Consider the following 23,946-nt stretch of genomic DNA (forward strand, 5'->3'; position numbering starts at 1 on the left):
AATGTATAGCAGGCAATCCGGCGTGATCATGCAGCCGCTTTCAATTTGGTTACTGCTATAAAACACTTGTTTGTAAGAATTGGCATGCAGATTCAACTTTGAAACTGTTGACAGATTTTGGGCATGGCCAAGTTTGTTCGCAATAGTTTCTACACGAACGAAAATTTGTTTGCAAACATTTCAATCAAATATATAATGATGTTACAACAAATGTATGATCGTTTAGACGGACATCAATACCCTTTATTTGACTACAACTTCTAGAACTCTTCTCATCTGTTTTCTGTCTGTCCCTGCTTTTCCGTTTTCTCTCTGTCCTAGAAACTGCCAAATAGGAGTATTTGTTTATGTAAGATTTTTCTATTCATGTTTTTATCCTATGCCATGTTAGAAAGTACAAAAGAAGCTTGGTATGGATGGAATGTTAAGAGTTCAGTTTAGATGGAGAAGATGCTAAGCAATACTGCTACTGAAAGGGCAACGGCTTCACCTTTCCTTTTTTCGGCTTTCCTTGTGATTGGGGACACTTGTCGTCTGGAGACTTTTCCTATGAAATAAATCAACTTCTAGTTAAAATGTTCTAAAGTGTAAGGCCCAGGTTAAACATCGTGCTTCTCATGTGCCGAACCTAATACAATTGAGTTCACCAGAAGCGCGACGTTAGCGCGGCCGCCAAGTTAAACGTCGAACCATGGTCGAACCTAATGCGCAGAAAATTACGGTCGGGGCGGTATCCAAGCAACAGCCATCGATTAAAGATCAACATAATTTTTCAAAATGGCCTTAACTCGCAGAGCGAAAACCTTACTGTTGAAAAGTTTAATTTCAAAGCGTCGTAAGCGTCGAAATTTGTTGATTAAAGGAATGGCCATTATTCTACAACAGAGGCTACTGACATTGAGGTCGTTTCTGCTGGCAGCTTCGTATTTATTTGGCGAGTTGACAACATCACGGGCTAGGGTTAGGTCATGCAGAAGGTTGCCAAGAAATACAGGTTGGTGGGAGAAACTGTGGTTTACCTACGACGATAAACGATTCAAGCAAACACTAAGAGTATCAAGATCGACATTTGAATTTATACTGACAAGAATAAGACCGCAACTTGAGAGACAAACGCTTACTGAAGAACCCATCTCTCCAGAACTTCGTTTGGCAATCTGTCTCTATCGTCTTGGTAGAGGGGATTATCTTTACAGCATAGGGGAAATGGTAGGCCTAGCACGTTCAACAGTCACAAGGATTGTCAACGAGGTCACCCAAGTAATTGTTTTCTGTCTTTGGGAACAATTCGTATCTAATAATATGCCAAAAACTGAAGATGAATTCCAGAGCAAGATATTAGATATGGAAGAGCTCTGGCAGTTTCCCTGTAGTTGGGCAGCTGTTGATGGATGCCACATCCCCATTAAATGCCCACCTGGTGGCCAAAGTTCTCGAAAAGAATATCACAATTTCAAGAACTTCTATTCAATTGTTTTAATGGCATTAGTGGATGCCAAATATCGTTTCATTTGGGGAAGTTGTGGCTTCCCTGGGAATTCCCATGACTCAATCATTTTGCAATCAACCTCTTTGTGGAAGAAGATAAAAGATGGAAAAATGATTCCAGAGATCTGCCAACAAATAGATGCTGTTAAAATCCCCCCTCTTATTCTTGGAGATTCTGCCTTCCCCTTTGAATCATTTTTAATGAAACCTTACACCAATGCTGTTTTGACAAAAGAACAACGCTATTTCAACTACAGACTGAGTCGTGCCCATATGGTCATTGAGGGAGCATTTGGCCAGCTTAAAGGAAGATGGCGGTTCTTGTTGCGAAAGTCTGAGGGCAATGTCTACGAAATCAAAGTTGCTACCTTAGCCTGTTTAGTTTTACATAATATTTGCCTTGATTGTGGAGACACTCTGCCTTCAAAGCTTGATGTATCAATTGACCCACAAAGCAGTCAAAGAAGAGACAGAGCAACAATCCGTGATTATTCTCATGAGTACCAGCAGAAAGATTTTTGATGCACGTGATAACAAGGCAGTTCAAATAAGGAAGACTCTTGAGTCCAAATTGGCAAAAGAATTAGCTGAGACTTCTAAGCAATGATCATAGATGAAAACACAGAGTTGAACACAGTGACTTTTCATTATTCTTTGTTAACAGTTATGGTTCCAATTTGACTTTTAAGATATTAACCTTTAAGATATTAACTTTTAAGAGTATTTTGTTAGATAATAAAGTTTTCATAACTCAACATCACAATTTCGTGAAAGTTTTCTCAGATGTCTCATTGACACTACACGCTTTTTTTTTATAAGGAACCGTTTATAAGGAACCTACATGTAGAAGGTCAAAAAACTTAAGGAACTTTTACTACTAAAGGCCAAATCCCTAAGGAACTTTTTAATTTTGAATATATTTATATTTCCGCACAATTTACAATTAGGAAGCCGGTTCCATTGATTTTCAGTAAAACCGGCCATGCTCATGGGGCCAAGAATCAACATGAGAAATTTCCGTTTTAACTCACCTCACATGCAGCTGTGCTTTGTTGTGAATTCACACTTTAGGTGTTTTAGTTTTAGTCAAATAGGTTAGTCACAACAAAATAGAATTCTTATTCTGTGTGTGTGGCTGAGTATTACAGTAGTTGCAATATGGGAGATAAGAAAAAGCAGTCAACGTTGTTCAAGTTCGGTTTTTCTAAAAAGATACCTCATCGAAATGAGTTACAAGAAGTCCCTGGTCGTTCGTTTGTTGAGGATGATGATGTAAGTTTGTATCGTTGTGACACATGCAACAAGCATTTCAAAAGTAAGTCTGGCCTTACGATGCACGTGTCTTGGTGCACTTCGAAAAAAGACAGTGAGAGAGAAAAAGAACAACCAACTAAAAAAATCGATGAAATTCCATTGATCTTGGAAAGTAGCACCGAGGCTGTTGAGCCACAAAAAGAACCAACTGCTATTGATGTGGATGAGAACATCGAAGAAACTGTAGAGGAATGTCAAGAGATAGAGAAAAGTGCTAGAGCGTCAGAAGCAGGAGAAAGCAGTCAGCACCATCGAGAGAAGAAGAACAGACTATCTTATGACACCGAATTTAAGCTAAAAGTTATCGAGGAAGCAAAGAAAAACCAAAAGAATGACGTTGCATTCAAATACAACATCTCTAAATCGATGCTATCGACCTGGGTTAAAAATGAGAAGAAAATTACTGATGCAGCCGCCGATAGCCACAGGAAAATGATGAAAAAGATCAGACCCAGCACAAGGCATAAGCAAGTCTTCGTGATGCTTCACGAAAAGTTCCTACAAGCAAGATCAAAGGGGATGCGAATATCTTTTGCATGGCTGTACGCAAATGCTAGGAAGATTAACCCCGAATTCGACCAAAGTGCCCAATCAGATATTAAAGCTATCCCGAAATCTGCAGTCTTCAACTTTATCAGGAAGTACAAAATCAAGTTGAGGAGAATTCAGCGTAAGAAAAGGGCTGAGAAAACGAGCTTCTTGCCAGGCATGATTGGTTGGCACACAACTTTGCGCGAAGGCTTGATCAAGACAGGAAACGCAAAGCCTTCCTATGACAGCAAATGGGGGAGATTCCGACCATCTAAACGCTTCAACGTTGACCAAGTTCCTATGCCGTTTGCGGTCGATTGTAAAACAACATACGAAAAACACTTTCCGCGCGGAGAACAAAGAAACCATCGAACCTGGGTCAGGTAAACCGCTTTCTGCTTTTTGTTTAAACTCTTTCCAGACCGGGCCTTTTAAAAAATTAATTTGGAAATATTATAAAAATTGGGGGGCTGCTCATTTGTCCACTCCTTCTAAAATTGCTATCTTTAATTCTTTTTCAGCACACCGGGACTGGGGCTTGATAAGCGGCAGTGCACGTTACAAATCTGCTTTGCAGCCGAAGGACTGCCAGTCAAAATTGCAATTATTTTCCGTGGAACAGGGAAAAGAATCAGCCAGGATGAAATACAGGCATACCACAAAGACGTGGATGTTTACTGGCAGACAAACGCCTGGGCAGACATCAATTTCAGCATCGACTGGGTGAAGAGAACTCTGAAACCAGCTGTCCAAAATTCTTCCGAAACAGGTGAAAATGAAGAATTCGTTTTTTTCTGCGACAACTTAAGTGCGCAAACTAATGATCTGTTTCTGAGTGAGGTCAGAAAATTAAATGGTGTTGTTTGGTTCGGTTTGGCCGGTGCGACAGACATCTGGCAACCTGTAGATTGTGGCTTTGGAAACATGCTGAAGTCTTTGGTTCGAACCCTCCAAGATGAGTGGCTGCAAAGTGACGAAAATATAGATCTTTGGCTTGGGAACAGTGTTGAAAAACTGGATGTCAAGAAGCGAAGAATTCTAATTACACACTGGGTTGGTGAGGCATACAATAGGCTTTCCAGTGAGAGCTATGCCTCATCACGGTACAGATGCTTTGAAAAGACAGGCTGCTTAATAACGGCTGATGGGTCGTAGGACAAGAAAATTCAGCCTGAAGGTCTGATTGGGTACTCAATACCACCACCATTGCCTGTGACTGGCCCCGAAAATCCACTGTCTGTACAAATACCAGAGGCCTCAGCAGCCTGTGAGGAAGATGTAAGTGATGAAGAAGATGAAGGGGATGAAGAACTTGAGCCTGACGAGCTTGAGCATGAAAGAGTAGACCATGTAAAAGATCGTGTCTACGAACATGAGTTGATTAATAAAAAAATACGCGCATTCTACGACGAATGGCACACTGGACAAGTGAAGTGGTTCAACACCAAGCTGGGAGAGTTTAGAGTTCTTTTCGAAGACGGTACTGAAGACTACATTGTGTCAGACGACATCAATGGAGTGGATATGCAACTTCTTTAATGACTATTATTATTAATTTTATATTATATGAAGCTTCTTTGTGTTTTAACTTGTTATCTTTTCTTAAGTTTATAGCAAAACGCTGAATTTGATTGTTTTTCTTGCGTCTGTACTAATTATTGTCCACTAAATGCCAACTTAAAATTAAGGAACTATTAAGGAACTTTTAGAACTACAAAGTGGTCAAAACAGGTCTCAAAATAAGGAATTTAAAGAACTAGGCCCGAGCTAGGTTCCTTATAAAAAAAAGCGTGTATTCAGTTCTTGCATGAAGCTGTTATAAGCAGAACTGCTGCCAGCCATGTGATTCATGGTATTATGATCATAAGGATGTTGCTGGGTGACTGGATTCATGTTGCTGTAATTCAGAAATTGCTGCTGCTGTGGTGGCATCGTTTGTTAGTTCATGATCAAAGAAATCACTGCAAGTTCGTGTTTCCTTTCTCTTTCCTCTTGTTCCCTCATGAATTTCAAAAAATCACTCATTGGGTCTTTTTCAGCAATGTTTTTCATAAGGCCCAGCATCTCCTTGAATTGCTGTTCCTTGGGGGGACTCTTTTTGGTGCCCTTCATGACTGGGATGAAAAATTCTGGTGTTGATTCAGCTGGAGCAACACACTCACTTGTGGAATCAAAAGATCGCTCACTTGGTTCGATGGCTTGTTCCGGCTGGCAGCTTTCTCTTGTTTTCACCAGCTCTAGCAGCTGATTGAACCAAACTCCGTAATTCTTTTCTTCTTGGAATCTCTTTATTCCACTTGCAGTTTTCATTACAAGTGCTGCTTTCTTGCACTCCCCAACTACCTTCTTAAATTTATTACGGAGCTGGATTACAGTGTAGTTGCAATTCTCATTTCTAGCATGAACACGCTTTTTAAGTTCTTTTAAAATGTTCTCATATATTTCACCATTTTTTTGATTTTTGACATTCTGGAAAATTAGTTTTTTCTTGAAATATTCATTGGATACAATGATATCAATAAAGTCAGCAAGTAAAGTGTCAGGCCAACTTGTCTTTCTGCCAGATTTCTTTTCTTTCTTTCTTTTTTTTAATGGTGGCCCATCAGCATTACTCTCATTCCCACTTTCAAAATCTGCTTCCTCATCTTCTTTGTTACTGTTAGGACTAAAAGCAGAAAAATAAAAGTGGTAGGCAAGCAAAGTAGTAGTAATTTTTAATGATAAGCTTGTAATTTGGCCTATTCAAGAATAAGAACCAGGAACCCACTAAACTAATATTTATTCAGAAAAGGCTTGAATATGAAATACATACCTTGATGGTGATATCAATTCAACTTTTGATGACTCAAACTGTTGCACCTTACAAACAGAACAGTAGCCTACACTCCGGCATGGAATCCAGCCTTGGGTTTCTTCATCTAACTCCTCCAAACAACAAACTGTACAGACTGGTACCCCGCAAGTTATGCAGATATATTTAGTCTGCTTCATACATGATTCGCAATTGTCTATGTTTCGTGAATTTGATGCCATGATCGTTATACTGAATATGAATTGAATAAACTTCTAAATTTTCAAGAACACGAGTGAAAGTGAAGTGAACGATGACTCGTCGGAATGGCGTAAGTTTGTCGTTGGCGCATTTTTCCTATCTCATCTGCGCATGCCTAACCTCGTTTTAACGTTCAAAATAATCAAAAATAATTTATGCGTTAGGTTTGGCACATGAGAAGCACGACGTTTAACTTGGTGTCGTGCTACTGCCGTGCGGCACGGCAGAACAAGTCGAGCCAAAGACATTCTGTCGAACTTAATCGATTCTGTCGAACTTAATTAAGTTAAACGTCAAGCTTCTCATGTACTTAATTCAGCAATTAGGTTCGGCGCATGAGAAGCACGACGTTTAACCTGGGCCTAATTGCTTAAAATAAATATCGACCACACAATGTTTACAACAATTAGAAGAAAATAGTAAATCACTAATAATACGAATATTTCAACAGGATAAAAGCTTCAACCAAAATTTTGCTGATTTCAATGCCTGTCTTTCTTAAAAGAAAAGAAATGTTAAAAATCTAACTTACAATTTTATAACTATGAAAAAATATTACGTTGAAAGTCCTTGTTTATTATTAAAAAGGCTAATTTATCAGAACATTTCCATTTTTAAAATTAAGTTGAGTTTTTCTTTAAATTCCTTTTATTTTCGGCATTTCTTACGTCTGAATCCTATGTTTCATACACACCTCTTTGCAGTAGCCCTTCATCCAATTCTAGCATACCTGCATATTCTCGACAAAACTACCAAAGGGGGCCATTTCAAGTGCCCGTGTTTTGGGAGCAGAGCTGTGAAAAAAGGGATATTCTTTCTAAAATGAGCAAATGGAAAATATCACCAAAATTTTGCGTTGAACCACAAATGTTACAAATTATATATATATTACCGACCAGCTTTCCTGAATGCATTCAGTTTAGAAGTTGAACTCTCTATGAAATCTTTAGGAGTTGAACACTGTTGTAAACACAATTTACAGCAACTCCGCACATCTTCTAAGGGACATTGATCAATCTTACCTATCCCCAGCAAATCTTAAATTGCATGCAGATGCCATCCATGCAAAAGGGGCAGCCTTAGAAAATTGCTGAGGTTTTGTAGATGGCACTGTCAGGTCAATGGGCACAAAAGAGTCCATGCATTGAAGTTTCAATCAGTTGTGGTTAGGAATGGCCTTATTGCAAACTTTTTGGGCCCGTTGAAGGATGCAGGCACGACAGTCGTATGCTCACTATGTCAAGGTATAAGGCCAACTTGAACAGCACTTTTTCACTGAAGAAGGACAGCCCCTTTGTATATATGGTGATCCTGCCTATCAGGGGCTGGTCCAGACAAAAATTTGACATTCTCAAAACTCATTACAGTCAACTCTCACCTTACGGACACCCCAATATAACAGACACCCCCCTTTTACGGACACAAAAAAAATCCCCGACTGAAATACAAAGAAATGACTGAACATAATTCTCACTATAACGGACTCTCGCTATTACGGAAATGCGGACACTACATGTGGTCCCATTTGAACATTTGAAATATTTAACTCTGGATAGAACGGACATATGCTGAACATAACTGTCAGATTAAGTGTTAATTAAGAATATTGTTAATTAAGTGTCGATCTTAAGCATCCATTGTACAATCTTTTTCCGCGGAATTTTAGCCTTGTGTTGATTTTTAGCAACAGATTTGCGTTTTCCAGGTGGTCGTTTCAATGACTCCTTGCTTGATATCCCTTCTGATTCTAAACGTAACGCCTTTTTTGCAGTCTCACTGCTCTTGACCAGGATATCGAGTCTCTTTAAGAAATCTGCTTTCCCATAAAATTTAAACATAACTGGAATCTCGAGTCCCAATCCAGCCCCTCTGTTGACTCGCTTGCCACAAATAACTGCAACCCCACTGTTGCATTCTCCTTTCAAAAAAGAAGAAACAATTTGAGATAATCCAAAGGGGATGTGCCCAACAATTCGCCCATTTTCTTCAATAATTGCCACAGCATTTCTGTCTCTACCATTTTCTGGTTCTCGTTGAAGTACTAATGGTTCTTTAGGAATAAGAAAATTAGCCGAGAAATACATGTGTGGAAAGACGCAAATAAGTAACATCATCAAAAACAAGGTATCAGTAAGAGAACAATATGAAAAAGGACTTCCTCAAGGAAAGAAACGAAACCGTACTTCTCAGTTTTCAGATTTAAACGATGCTGTCTGGGAGTGGTATAAAAACAAGAATGATCAACTAATTCCAGTTGATGGTCCAATGATCCAGGAATTTGCATCTCAAGTTGCCGAAAAGCTAGGTTACATTGATTTCAAAGCCTCAAGTGGTTGGTTGACAAGATTCAAAGAACGACACAATCTTTCACAACACAAAGTTTGCGGATAATCTGCTGATGTTGCAGTAGATACAGTGAAGTCTTGGAAAGAGCGGCTTGGCTCAATCATTTCTGGTTATGAAATGCAAGACATTTGGAACTTAGATGAGACTGGCCTCATCTATCGTGCTCTTCCAGACAAATGCCTTTTTGCCAAATCAAAGAAATGTAAAGGTGGTAAGAAATCCAAAGAACGTCTGACTGTTGCCCTGATGACCTCTGCAACTGGAGAAAAGAAGAAACCAAGTTATCGGAAAGTATGCCAATCCAAGGTGCTTGAAAAATGTCCACAGAGAGGACCTTCCTTGTCAATATTACAGCCAAAAAAATGCATGGATGACCTCCGACATTCTGCATAAGATCTTGAGTCAATTTAACAGGGAATGTAAAGCGAAAAAAAGATCAATTTTGTTGTTTCTCGACTCAGCTGGTTGCCATCCGTATGATTTGAAGGGACGCTACTCGAACGTCAAGCTCGTGTTTTTTCCTGTAAATTGCACATCTGAGTTGCAACCTCTTGATCTCGGCATTATTCAAACTTCAAAGTTCATTATAGAAAGCTTTTGCTACGCTTCATCATCGCAATGACCTCAAGTGAAAGGAATGCCTCAGAGATCAGCAAATCACTCAACGTATTACAGGCAATGAATTGGGTGGGAGAAGCATGGCAAAATGTTAAGGTGACAACCATCAGTAAGTGTTTCAATTCTGGGGGAATTTCCAGCAATACACTGATAGAAGACGAGGAGGCAGATCCCTTCAGTGACCTCGATGAAGATCTCGAAAATCTAATTAAAGAAGTTTCACCCGAAACCACCATCACTCCATTTACATACCTGCTATCAGATACCGAGCTGCCTATATGCTACTGCATGGATAATGAAAAGGAACTGCTAGATTGTTTAGTGATAAATGGGCAAGTGGAAGTGGTTATATCAGATGATAATGATGATGATGATGATGATAATGATGATAATGAAAGTGAATTCGCATGCCTCAGTAGTAAAGTTGCAGCACATGCACTGAAAAAGCAATCACACCAGACGACACTTGAAGAGTACTTTTTACAACAATAAAACTACAAACTACAAAATGATACAAAATTTATAAACTCCAGCACTACAAATCTCTGTTAACAAAATTACACGATTTGCTATTGATTAAAAAAACTTAATAATTTTTCAACCAATAAATTAGTGATTTTTTTCTCATCCCGCTATTACGAACTCTCGTTATTGCGGACGCAACATTTTGGTCCTGATGGTGTCCGTCTGACCGTATAACCGACTGACCATGCCCATGACCATGCGTATAACCGACAGACTGTATAACCGACTGACCATGCCCATTTCCCGGAAATGTCCAAGAAATTGTTTTCTTTCTTTGATGGATGCAATGATTAAAATTATTGTAATTTTAAAAGGAGAAATAAAAACAAACAATAACAAGTGGCAGACACCCAGAGAGGATGAAGGGGGGCAGTTGTCCCCCAACATTTTGGGAAGACAGGGGTCTTTTATTCTAAAAAGAATGGACAAATGTGATGTCACCTTGTCAAAACAATAGGCTTGCCCCCTCATAATATTGCCCAAAAAACAACAATGATGCAACATTAAAGAATTTCTCAATAAGCATAGCAACACTAGCAAAATAACACAAAGATCAAGACAAAATGTGTGTGGCAAATGGTGCTTGGTTTTCTAATGGTTTAACATGTGGAATTTTATAGAAAGAAGGCATATGATGATTGCATCAAATCTTTAGGCATATGATAATTGCACTGCACATCCAAATTATTGATAAAAATTTAAGGGCACAAGACTCATCATAGAAGAGAATTATTAATAAAAGTTGACCAATTGGGTAAATAAAGAATTGGGAAAAAACCCTTTTTAGTAACAAAAATAGACTGCTGAGGCTAGTCAACTTCTTTCTGGATGCTAACTATCTTAAACGCATCAAATCTTTAGGCATATGATAATTGCACTGCTTTAGAGTAAAATATTTCTGCATCAAAGTCAAAGTCTGCATATCTGTTTTAGATTTGTTGTTCATCATTTGGAAATACACGGAAGAAGAATTTCTTTGGGATGACTGTCTATTCAGTAGATCCATCAAATTTAAATTTGAATCTTCTGAGGCCTGACACTTTATACTAAACTTCCCTTTGCTTAGCTTTCAGAGGCACTTTCTTACGCCAAAGAAAATGAATATAATTTTTTGGCTTCATAATCTTTCATTCCACAGGAATGTTAACCAAAGTTAGCTACTCCATTACTTCAACTCCTGTCATACTACATTACATCATACCAATTACTGCATTTTGACATGCATTAAAAACAGATTCTATCTGCTTTTACTGTCTGTACTAACTTAATGTAAAACATACTTTTTTGGACAGCATTTTCAGTTCCTAGTACCATCTTGTTCAAATAAATATATCTCAAGATTTTGACTTCTGGTTTTGCATTCTCAATAAACCTTGTTCGTCTTTGGCTTAGTATCAATAAAACAAAAAAGGAGATGCATCTCCAAAACAAAAGTGCAGTGTATGACAAAAGAGCCCATGTAGCTCATATGATTAACCACATAAAATTTCCAAAGATGCAACAAGTCAAATGTGTTTCAAAATAGAACACAATAGACCACCATAACACAAAACCTTTCACCAAAGGCTGTCACAACAAATCCTATTCTACTTGGTAACAATATCAGTAACAAGATTGTAAGAAAGTAATGACTCCTCTAACTGTTAAAACCTCTCTTATCTCTTTTACAGTTAGTTCTTTAAATTAAATTACAGCAAAAGTGAAATTCAACTTGCAAATAAATAATATGTTATCTAAAACAAATTAAATAGCTATTCAAACAAACTAAAATGCATCCATAAACATTATATTACAAAGATAGGCAACCATTGAATCATTGAATGAATATTTTAGTTCTAGTAAAATTCAGAACAATGTAACTTTTGTGAATTCTACATTTAAATCACATTACACAAAAACAGAAAGAAAATGGTCTTTTTACCACACCTGAGTCGCTACGCCCAGTAACAGCAGCACAAAAAGAACCCCTATTGTCAGCACAAAATTTATCAGCAGTACCTTAAAGTCTGACCCTCTCTCTTTCAGCACGGTTCAGTTAGCAAAATGAAACAATTCTTTTGCCACAATAAATGTCGAAGGTTGTGTGTTACGATCTGGTTCTGGCCCCTAGGCTCTCCTGGCAGACTTGTAAGTAACCATTCTCTAGTCAGGGAGAAAAAAATACGCTTCGATTGTATCCAAAGCACAATTGATCAATAACTGTTTCAATCTTTCCAATACACGCATACTTGCAATGGGTTCTTGTGAAATTATTCTCATACTTTAATAATTGTTTCAGAAGTAAATTATATTTTATATAAATAAACAGTTTTAAATAAATAGTTTTAAATAAACAAAGATGATGCATTTTGGAAATTTTTTATTATTGTCATCATCATCATCATCAGAATTGCACAAGCGCAAAATAAAGTTTTTCTTTTATTTGCCGTGAGCAAGTCGAAAAATTTCTCCGCAGTAATCCAAGGGATCTGTTTGCTTTCCCAACTACCAGATCAACTGTCTTATTCCAATGCATATGGTTACAAATATATACACCCAGATACTTGTAAGACTGTAATCACCATGAGTTTTCTTTATAATATGTTTCACTTATGAGCTTTAAATTTAACAGGATCAAGGTAGTTGCCAGACCTTTTTGCTCGTTTGAAGAGCCTCTCCTTTTTAAGGAATCTCCTTGCGAGAATAAATTAAAATTAAATAAATTAAAATAGATTAAATTAGATTAAATTAAAAAGAATAAATTAATAAGTTTAAAGAACTAATAATTACTAAGGAAATAAATTAAGAAATTGGTTGTCGCTAAATTGATGGCTCCATATGAATTCAGAAAGGTAATCTTCCACCATTTCTCGGTTTGTTGAACCGTACATTGCCTTGAACTTCGCTTTGGCCCTCTGCCACATTTCCTCCACTCTGTTCATTGTTGCCCCTGTTACTTGCTACGAAATTCAAGGTGTGGTTAACTGTGCCGAGGGCAAACCCAAGCTGTGGCAGGTTCGGATATTCTGCAGACATATCGGTCCATATCGTTGTGTTCGGTTCCAGCCACTGCTGGATGATCGGCAGTAATGTAGCTTGGTCCCTTGCAGGGACCGGTAACAGGAACCCTTTCTTTGTATCTTCCTCATACACGCCCAGTATCCATGTAGGTGGCCATGCTCGTAATTTCGTCGCACAAACAATGTGTTCATTTCCCCTTAGACCCTCTGGGTGGTTCACAAAAGGCTGAACAGCCACGTCTCGACAAAACTGATTCTAGTCAACAATTGTGTGCCCTCCACTTTATTTTAAGCCCCCATTGTCATCTGCAAGACAGAAAGCCCCCTCGAGCAGCCTGCACTTGTAGCCCACAGGTATGTCAACCTGCCACAGCTTCAAATGCAAGCTCTCAAAAAAGCTGCCTTTTCGGATGTTTATCGTTTTTCTACAATTTGGACATCTCCAAATGATACCATCAATGCTGCGTCTGTATAGACCTTTTCTACAAGGTACCTGGCATACATCGCACTCTTGTTCTGTCAAAAGCAGCCTAGGTTGCCTGCACAATGCAATTGTAGCCTCCTCGTTGTCTTTCAATTGACATCAAATTTCCATCAAGATGAAGGACTCAAATTCTTGCATTGTTGGCAGTTGTAGAACCTGAGCTTGAGCCATCATAATGTAAAAGCACTTAAGTATACTTGCAACTCAATCTATATCGTTAGGTGTCGCTATGAGTGGTCTGCAATCAAAAGAACCCATTTAATGACATGGGGTGATGCCCAGGATGGTGGTGACTAACATTTTCTGTATGTTTCATTCAAATGAATTGAAACTTGGCTTATTAGGAAATTTGACTTAATTGCTGACATACTTTTCTATTATAGTATGGTTGGTACCATACTAATAAATATTTCTGGTAGTGTTAATAATGTTTTGGATATACTTCCATCCGATCTCCAATGGCTTAAACTACTTTTTCACAGTAAGATGATAAGTTAGACACTCTTTAACAGGATTTGCCAATGGCGAGATTGTGCTTAAAGTAATATATGATCTACCCAGGACAGCAAAGACTTGTCGGTGCCTTTGAAAAAATTGCATCACAGACTTTCCATTTGATCGTTAGTCAAATGAAAAATCTGTGACATCAAATTAACAGGCAATTAAAAAGGATTAATTCTTGCTGCTTTGTACAGCTTCAAGCAACTTGTAAGGTCGTTTACACGATCACATTCTGTGATCACATAAAATATGTGATGCAAATATGACCTGAATATGATGGTGTAAACCGGCCTTTAGTCACCTTGCCCGTGTTTATTTTTATTCTCCCTGGCTTTCTCCCGCTGTTTCCCCATGACTCGGACCTGCAGTGTGGTCCTATGTGCTCTAAAAAGAAGAATAATTGATTAATAAAAACTATAACTAATTTTTTGTTGAGAAATGCTTATAGTTGGAGAAAATTATCAAATGCAAAACAGAATATAACGGAAGAGACAACGTAACGTAAGTTACCTGATGCAATCAATTTTGCGGTTTTGATCATCAGTGAAAAGGAACTCCATATCCTTGTTGATCTCGAATCGACGGGCTACCCTTGATTTAAATGGAGCAGCCCCTTCTTCTCTTTTCCAAATTATCCTTTGAAAAATCAGAGCGAAAATGAGTTTGGCATGTTATACAGTAGACTACATTTATTTGTAACCACATTCTAGACTTCATCATATGTGCATAAAATAAACTCATTTTTGACAAGCGAAATCTTTACCAAATAAAATGTGTTTTACAAAATATTTGTAAGCAAGAATTTATTTATACATTTATCTGTAAACATACCTTAGTGTGACCATGATGTGTAACTTTCACAAACTTCATTATTAAATTTTTGTCTTATTTCAAAGTAGCGTACTTCTGTTGCAGGTGTCAATTATTAGTTATGTGTAGATAAACCCCCATTTTATAGACAATCGTATGAGAAATTCTAATTATATCTATTGAAAACACTACTCCCATTTTTTCCTACTAAATGATAAAGATAAATCTATTTTAGAATAGAAAAAAACATACTAAACCACCCGACAGATAAGGGGGACATCAACACAGACTATTAAAGACATTGTTTTGTGATAAAGAAGAGAGAGGATCTATGATACTTGTATATGCTATGTCATTATTTTTGTGCTGCTGTACCATTAGTTGACCTGAGACTGACCACGTGAAGTTACTTGTAAAAATAAATGCTAGGGAAAATAATTTGTTTGGCTGCCATTGTGACCACGAGGAAAGAAGGTGACCCCCTGTAGAGGATGCTTACATAACACAATGTTATTGTGTGAAAAACAACTGTATTGTTATCATCCAGTCAGGGGGTCGCCTGAAAGTCGCAGGGGTAGAGGCTCCCCCCTTCCAAGCAATAGTCACAGCAGTGCGAGTAATGTTTTTATCATGTGACCTGTGCGAAGCTAATTTTTTCAAATTGAGGTTAATACTCCGCTGTCTTTTCCGAGGCTAATCTATGTACCCTAACATAGGGCCACTCGCAAGCCCGCATAGCAGGCTTCGTAGGGGAGCTAGTCTTTCATTAATTGAAAGTTGCTCAAAACAATTTGCAAGCCCAGGTCTAATCGAGTTTGTGTTCTTAAATTTTCCATAAAACTTCATTCATTCTTTCCCGGATGACTCATGGGGCTTGTTTCAATATTTTGCAGGCTAATCTAGAAGCTTAGTTCTTTATTGTGAAATGTTCTTTAAAGCTTGACAACAACATATTTCTGTTTGCTGCAACCAACTCTTATCTCTTTGACACATTTTCAGGATGTTACTCTCAGAAGTTTTTGTATTTATTTACGATCAAATGTTAAAATTTTCTTGTCATACAATTTTGGATCTCCTCAACTAATGGGTCTCGATTAAATATTTCCTAGGCTCTTTTTCTCATGGTCTAGAACTCTCATGTTTGATATGAATCCAACATGAACTACATAACTTTCTTCAGTGTACTCGAAAGCTATTACAATTATTAATTATAATCATGGCATACAATGTTTGTAACTTTTTATCATTGAGTATTGATAAATGGCATTTACTCGTTGTTTTAAAATAAAGATTGACTTTTCAGAAAACCTAAGATCTGGTGCAAATCTAGAGACCATGCCTGTCAAACTAGATTTGGATGGCAAATTCAGCAATTTTGCAAGAAACCTATAAGCCTTACCACTGATGTGATGAATAGATGTGATAGAGCCCAAGCTTTGAAAGAATCGTCATACCTTATACCTTTTTTCTTTTTCAAGGAAAGTGATACTTGTTTGTTGATAACTGCAAGAAAATTGAACAATGTTTGGACCGAGCGATGCCCCACATTTTATTAGGATTAAAAATTAGGTTCAATCCCTCTAGACTAGGAAACTGATAGTGCAAGATATCCATTGCAGCATTAATTACCGAGCAACTCAAGGGTAAACTCATTTAGATTTCATTTAGATTAATTTTACGCTCCTCAACTTTTGCACTATTCGCCTCTGGATTTTCAATGTTACTGATATTTGGGGTGGTATCAATCGAGAGAATATTAGCTGTCGGATGTATTACCATATTATGACTATCAATAACATTACAGCAGTCAAGGTCATAATCAGATATTACAATAGCATTGTCAGAATCAAGGGGTTCCTTGATGTCTAAGGGAAAAAGATCATCAATAGGCCCCTCTGTATTTTCAGATATTGATATTTTGCGGACACCTATTTTTTTAGCTGGGTTTCAAAACTTTGTTTTGAGATAAGGAATGATTCAGGCGAATGCTGGACTGTACAAACTGTTGACAAATTCTTCATAGTCGGGTTTTGATGGTTGGTTTTCCTTAGAAAATTAATCTTCCTCAAAGCATGGGACTGGATCTACCGATGCTGTCCCTATGAAGGAGCTGTCAACGGATTTGTCTGAGCTATGGTCGTCATCAACTTGGTCCTCTTCTCTTGAATGGGGAAGAATTGCAGGACCAAAGTTATCGTATTTAGCAACAGGTCTCATTCTCCTTCCCACTTCAGAAATAACTTGCCTGTTTTTGGGCTTCCTTTGTCAAATCAATGATTGAACGGAACATAAATATATGATTAGATGGAGACATTTTATTGAGAAAGTATCTGTTTAGGTTGAACAAGGCGTGAATTTGTTCTGCAACTTGACTATTATTTTGACAACAGAGCTCATTGATGCAAGCTATTCTTGGCAGTGCCTCAACTTCATTAAAGCTGTTTCCCTCATGAAGTCAGTCAAAAAGGGCCAAATAGTATGCACTACCGGTGATCAGATTTTCTAGCTTTGCAGATGAATTAATCCAAGGAAACGATAGCTGTAAGGCTCCTTCATTCGCCATTTAAAAGTTCTCCGCAGTAGCCTTTGCAGCACGGCCTACTTTTGGTGAAAAGAAACTGTCAAAATTTATGTTGCCAAATGCAGCAACAAGTGCTCCATTTATAGATATTTTTGACCTGTATTTCAGTCAGTCCACCTCAACATTTTAATCAGCCCTATGAGCTTTAAGGTGCTCGCAATTATAAATTATCTTCCTATCCTACTCTTTTAACCTAAAAGAGGTGCCCAATATGACAGATTCGGACCCATTTTTAGAGAGTCTAGTTTTCTTGAACATAATCTCCATTGCAACGTCATCCCAAAATTTTTGAGAATCAACTTCATCGGCATCATCTTCATACAAATCGTTTTCAGCAGGAGGAGTATACCTAAATGCAATTTTACGATTAACATCAGTGATCAAGATATGGGGGTAAAAAGCAGTTAAACTTGTAACTATGTTCGATAAAGCATTCAAAATGCAAATAGGAATTCAAAGTGAGGTTGCTATAGATCTTGGTCTTCAATACAGCCTCTGCCACAACACATGTTTTGCCTATCGCTTAGTGATTCTTTAGACACTCACGCAGAAGATTGCAAAAGTCTAACCCAATCAGAAGAACATCATCAAAATTGTGGATACAATCACTGTATTCCTGATACCTATAAAATATGCTACAAGTGTCGCATTTAACAAAGAATGTCTCAATCGATTCTAAGTAGCTGAAAAAGGTAAGTATCCTGGCATTTCTAGTTACTCTTTTTGCATGTGCATGTGTTAACTGTTTCCTCAGACAAAACTCTATACTTACCACTAGAGGCCAATTCAATTAGTTTGTCTTCATTCAATGTAAACGGTTGTGGATAGAAAGGATTATAAACTAGCATCAAATGACTGCATTTCCTTTCATTCATGCCCGACTGCCAGGCAGTAGCCATCTCTTCTTGACACCTTTCATTTTCACAATTGATTAACCCACTTTTAAGTAATTTTTGTCCTGCAAAGGATAGCCCACACCCCCATGTGATGTATTTTTAACCATGTAGAAACCTTCGTGTTTATCACTGAAAACTGCAGTGTGTGTGTATTCTTGGTTATGCCACCTTCTTTAATGGCGATTAATACTCTTTTTGGTAACCTTTCTTTTGCAATAATCACATTCTATGCGCTCAATGTTTTATTGTCTTGTGGAAACAACAGTTTTCTCTTCTAACACCTGTTTGTCCTTTTTATATGATAGTTTCTTCAAACCAGTATCATCTTTGTTAATGGCATGAATTCTTTTTGAAGATCGAAAATGTTTTTCTAAATGACTTTGAAATCTACATTTCCTTTCTATAGTTGCAGAACATTCTGTGCAGTGATAATGCATTTTGCCTGTCTTGGCTTTTGGAATGTCCCAAGCGCAAGAATCTCTGTAATATAAAACCCTACTTTCTATCTAGCAGGCACAGACGGTAAAATGACATCCAGTAGGGTTCATTTTACCGTTGTACCTTTCTCTGCTAATAAACGTTTTTCAAGCTGTTGTCCAACGTTTAAGCAACAAATTATCTTCTTATGGCTTTTTAAGCAAGTATCTTGTAAAAGCTTTGGCGTCGCTCAAAATTATGTCTTTAAAGTAGATACAATGAGAATCATCAGAAGACCTATTCAGTAACATGATAAAATGGTTCAAAAGATCACTTGAAAGCCAACGGTTCCCTACAAGAAATTTCAGGCTAGACACTGGAAGATGAAGAGAATCCATAATTTGATCATTGGATGACTCATAAATAAGGTCAATAAACCTCTTAATTACCCCTACATTAAGATCTGCCAAGCCAACTGGACGCCTAGAAAGGAAAGTTGCCTTCTGCAGCCATGCCTTCTCCTCCAGCATCTCTTTTAACCTCATGCAGCCTTTAGCACATTTCTTTCTCTAAATATCACAAAAAAGAAGGAACATTTCTTCAAGTCGAAGAATTTGCTGCGTAAAGTCTGCCTTTAACTAAAAAAATTTACTATGTGAATAGTAAAAATGTCATTTATGGAAATGCCCAAAAATGCTTCCTGCTTAGTTTGAAACATAAACGAGCCAACTTCTCTATACCAACCTGGATTCAAACATTTTAAATGAACATATACATGAGACATTTCTAGTTATATAAATGAAGTTGGCCATACCTTTTTTTCATTCACAGATGCCAATGGACCAGATGCAGCATCTATTCTTTCTGCCTCTTTAAATTAAAAATTTAATAAGTTGATAAGACCAAAAGTATACTGTTGGCTTAAAGGAATATCGGTTAGGGTAAAGTATTAACTAGTGATATGTTACTTTTTCGCGTTGTGGAGCTACAATTGGAAACTGTACTTACCTCCGCAAGATAACTCGTCCAAAGGAGAATCGCTGTATTCCTTCGATGAGAAATAACTTCATCAACATCTAAAACTATTTGTATAGAGAGGATTGGATAAAAGAGGTTTATGCGCTAGATTATTTTTCAATGCAACGAACAGTGAATAAATTTCAAGGATGTTTTATAACAATATAAATATTCAATCGGATTTCAGGTATAAAGGTCCATCACTCTTAAACATTTACACGAAGCGATGTAAAGTGAATCAATTTTGACCCTCAATCATTGAAGCTAATAAGCGGATACTACCTTCATGTACAAGAAGTGCATCCATAACTTTCAGCTGTATCAGGCAAAGAAAATTCCAAGAGGAAAAGTGTAAAATAATGGATTTCGAAAAGAGTGGTCCTTACCTTGAAAATCTTATGCTTAAAGACATAGAAAGTACAACTTGTGGGTCATTTTACCGAGTTTATTCGAAAGCAATTTGCAGTTTGATTAAATACAAATTGATGATGAGCAAGTACAAATGCAAACCACAAAGAATTTGTCATGTTACCAATGTATAGCAGGCAATCCATCGTGATCCTGCAGCTGCCTTCAACTTGGTTACTGCTATAAAACACTTGTTTGTAAGAATTGGCATGCAGATTCAACTTTGAAACTGTTCACACATTTCGGGCATGGCCAAGTTTGTTCGCAATAATTTGTTTGCAAACATTTTTAATCAAATGTATAATGATGTTACAACAAATAAATGATCATGTAGACGGACATCAATACCCTTTATTTGAGAACAACTTCAAGAACTCTTCTCACCTGTTTTCTGTCTGTCCCTGCTTTTCCGTTTTCTCTCTCTCCTCGCAACTGCCAAATAGGAGTATACGTTCACATAAGATTATTCTATTCATGTTTTTATCTTATGCCGTATAGTTAGAAAGTACAAAATAAGCTTGGTATGGACGGAATATGAAGAATTCAGTTTAGATGGAGAAGATGCTAAGCAATACTGCTACTGAAAGGGCAACCGCTTCACCTTTCCTTTTTTTTGCTTTCCTTGTGATGGGGGACACTTGTCGTCTGGAGACTTTTCCTATGAAATAAATAAACTTCTAGTTGAAATATTCTAAAGTGTAATTGCTCAAAATAAATATCGACAACATAATGTTTACAACAATTAGAAGAAAATAGTAAATCACTAATAATACGAATATTACAACAGGATAAAAGCTTCAACAAAAATTTTGCTGATTTCAATGCCTGTCTTGGTTAAAAGAAAAGAAATGTTAAAAATCTAACTTACAATTTTATAACTATGAAAAAATATTACGTTAAAAGTCCTTGTTTATTATTAAAAAGGCTAATTTATCAAAACTATTCCATTTTTAAAATTAAGTCCAGTTTTTCATGAAATCCTTTTTATTTTCGGCATTTCTTACGTCTGAATCCTATGTTTCATACACACCTCTTTGCAGTAGCCCTTCATCCAATTCTAGCATACCTGCATATTCTCGACAAAACTACCAAAAGGGGCCATTTCAAGTGCCCGTGTTTTGGGAGCAGAGCTGTGAAAAAAGGGATATTCTTTCTAAAATGAGCAAATGAAAAATATGACCAAAATTTTGCGTTGAACCACAAATGTTACAAATTATATATTTATTACCGACCAGCTTTCCTGAATGCATTCAGTTTAGAAGTTGAACTCTCTATGAAATCTTTAGGAGTTGAACACTGTTGTAAACACAATTTACAGCAACTCCGCACATCTTCTAAGGGACATTGATCAACCTTACCTATCCCCAGCAAATCTTAAATTGCATGCAGATGCCATCCATGCAAAGGGGGCAGCCTTAGAAAATTGCTGAGGTTTTGTAGATGGCACTGTCAGGCCAATGGGCACAAAAGAGTCCATGCATTGAAGTTTCAATCAGTTGTGGTTAGGAATGGCCTTATTGCAAAAGTTTTTAGGCCTGTTGAAGGATGCAGGCACGACAGTCCTATGCTCGCTATGTCAAGGTATAACGCCAACTTGACGCAAAATTTGACATTCTCAAAACTCATAATAACCGACTGACCATGCCCATTTCCCGAAAACGCCCAAGAAATTGTTTTCTTTCTTTGATGGATGCAATGATTAAAATTGTTGTAATTTTAAAAGGAGAAATAAAAACAAACAATAACAAGTGGCAGACACCCAGAGGGGATGAAGGGGGGCAGTTGTCCCCCAACATTTTGGGAAGACAGGGGTCTTTTATTCTAAAAAGAATGGACAACTGTGATGTCACCTTGTCAAAACAATAGGCTTGCCCCCTCATAATATTGCCCAAAAAACAACAATGATGCAACATTAAAGAATTTCTCAATAAGCATAGCAACACTAGCAAAATAACACAAATTGTGCTTGGTTTTCTAATGGTTTAACATGTGGAATTTTATAGAAAGAAGGCATATGATAATTGTATCAAATCTTTAGGCATATGATAATTGCACTGCACATCCATAAAAATTTAAGGGCACAAGACTCATCATAGAAGAGAATTATTAATAAAAGTTGACCAATGAAATTACTAGAAATGCAGGCACTTGCAGAGTATACAAGCCATAGAAACTTGGACAAAAAATTGGGTAAAAACCCTTTTTAGTAACAAAAATAGACTGCTAAGGCTAGTCAACTTCTTTCTGGATGCTAACTATCTTAAACGCATCAAATCTTTAGGCATATGATAATTGCACTGCTTTAGAGTGAAATATTTCTGCATCAAAGTCAAAGTCTGCATATCTGTTTTAGATTTGTTGTTCATCATTTGGAAATACATTGAAGAAGAATTTCTTTGGGATGACTGTCTATTCAGTAGATCCATCAAATTTAAATTGAATCTTCTGAGGCCTGACACTTTATACTAACCTTCCCTTTGCTTAGCTTTCAGAGGCACTTTCTTACGCCAAAGAAAATGAATATAATTTTTTGGCTTCATAATCTTTCATTCCACAGGAATGTTAACCAAAGTTAGCTACTCCATTACTCCAACTCCTGTCATACTACATTACATCATACCAATTGCTGCATTTTGACATGCATTAAAAACAGATTCTAACTGCTTTTACTGTTTGTACTAACTTAATGTAAAACATACTTTATTGGACAGCATTTTCAGTTCCTAGTACCACCTTGTTCAAATAAATATATCACAAGATTTTGACTTCTGGTTTTGCATTCTCAATAAACCTTGTTCGTCATTGGCTTAGTATCAATAAAACAAAAAAGGAGATGCATCTCCAAAACAAAAGTGCAGTGTATGACAAAAGGGCCCATGTAGCTCATATGATTAACCACATAAAATTTCCAAAGATGCAACAAGTCAAATGTGTTTCAAAATAGAACACAACAGACCACCATAGCACAAAACCTGTCACCAAAGGCTGTCACAACAAATCCTATTCTACTTGGTAACAATATCAGTAACAAGATTGTAAGAAAGTAATGACTCCTCTAACTGTTAAAACCTCTCTTATCTTTTTTTACAGTTAGTTCTTTAAATTAAATTACAGCAAGAGTGAAATTCAACTTGCAAATAAATAACATGTTGTTACAAATTAAATAGCTATTAAAACAAACTAAAATGCATCCATAAACATTATATTACAAAGATAGGCAACCATTGAATCATTGAATGAATATTTTAGTTCTAGTAAAATTCAGAACAATGTAATTTTTGTGAATTCTACATTTAAATCACATTACACAAAAACCGAAAGAAAATGGTCAGGTAGCGGTGTAAAATTAAGTATTTTAGCAGCATCCAGAGGGGCCAGTCTGCAAACAGAAGAAACTTTTTGCAGTAATTTACCACCTGAGTAGCCAGGCCCAGCCCAGTAGCAGCAGCATAAAAATAACCTCTATATAAAATTTATCAGCAGTACCTTAGAGTCTGACCCTCTCTCTTTCAGCACGGTTCAGTCAGCAAAATGAAACAATTCTTTTGCCACAATAAATGTCGAAGGTTGTGTGTTACGATCTGGTTCTGGCCCCTTGGCTCTCCTGGCAGACTTGTAAGTAACCATTCTCTAGTCAGCGAGAAAAAAATACGCCTAGATGGTATCCAAAGACAATCCATCAATAACTGTTTCAATCTTTCCAATACATCCATACTTGCAATGGGTTCTTGTGAAATTATTCTCATACTTTAATAATTGTTTCAGAAGTAAATTATATTTTATATAAATAAACAGTTTTAAATAAATAATTTTAAATAAACAAAGATGATGCATTTTGGAATTTCGAAATTTTTTTATTGTTGTCATCATCATCATCATCAAAATTGCACAAGGGCAAAATAAAGTTTTTCTCTTATTTGCCGTGAACAAGTAGAAAAATTTCTCCGCAGTAATCCAAG

At 37.0% G+C, this 23,946-nt stretch overlaps 2 protein-coding genes across 5 annotated transcripts; both read right to left on the minus strand.

The window, feature by feature from the left end:
- Window positions 1-5,104: 5,104 nt before the first annotated feature.
- On the minus strand, window positions 5,105-6,366 carry LOC148959647 (uncharacterized). Its single transcript, XM_089110210.1, has 2 exons — window positions 6,146-6,366; window positions 5,105-5,998 (listed from the first exon to the last, which is right to left on the minus strand). The coding sequence occupies exons 1-2, from the start codon at window positions 6,364-6,366 to the stop codon at window positions 5,272-5,274; spliced, it is 948 nt and encodes a 315-aa protein (XP_088966336.1). The 3' UTR covers window positions 5,105-5,271.
- Window positions 6,367-14,368: 8,002 nt separating this feature from the next.
- LOC135685025 (uncharacterized) lies at window positions 14,369-23,590 on the minus strand. 4 transcript variants are annotated; one of them, XM_089110247.1, is made up of 8 exons: window positions 21,018-21,141; window positions 20,589-20,645; window positions 20,372-20,419; window positions 19,571-19,610; window positions 19,377-19,432; window positions 19,012-19,131; window positions 16,123-16,171; window positions 14,369-14,494 (listed from the first exon to the last, which is right to left on the minus strand). In XM_089110247.1, exons 1-7 carry the CDS (start codon window positions 21,036-21,038, stop codon window positions 16,142-16,144), a joined length of 372 nt encoding a protein of 123 aa, XP_088966373.1. In that variant the 5' UTR covers window positions 21,039-21,141; the 3' UTR covers window positions 14,369-14,494; window positions 16,123-16,141. The 4 variants fall into 4 exon arrangements, with proteins under 4 accessions (XP_088966373.1, XP_088966372.1, XP_088966371.1 ...); XM_089110246.1 differs by lacking the exon at window positions 16,123-16,171 and having other exon boundaries at window positions 14,379-14,494; XM_089110245.1 differs by lacking the exons at window positions 14,369-14,494; window positions 16,123-16,171 and adding an exon at window positions 23,474-23,590 and having other exon boundaries at window positions 17,081-19,131; window positions 21,018-21,117.
- Between the last annotated feature and the right edge of the window lie 356 nt (window positions 23,591-23,946).

This window comes from Rhopilema esculentum, chromosome 9 (genome assembly GCF_057945365.1).
Source record: "Rhopilema esculentum isolate cy_ngs chromosome 9, ASM5794536v1, whole genome shotgun sequence".
NCBI classification, from domain to species: domain Eukaryota; kingdom Metazoa; phylum Cnidaria; class Scyphozoa; order Rhizostomeae; family Rhizostomatidae; genus Rhopilema; species Rhopilema esculentum.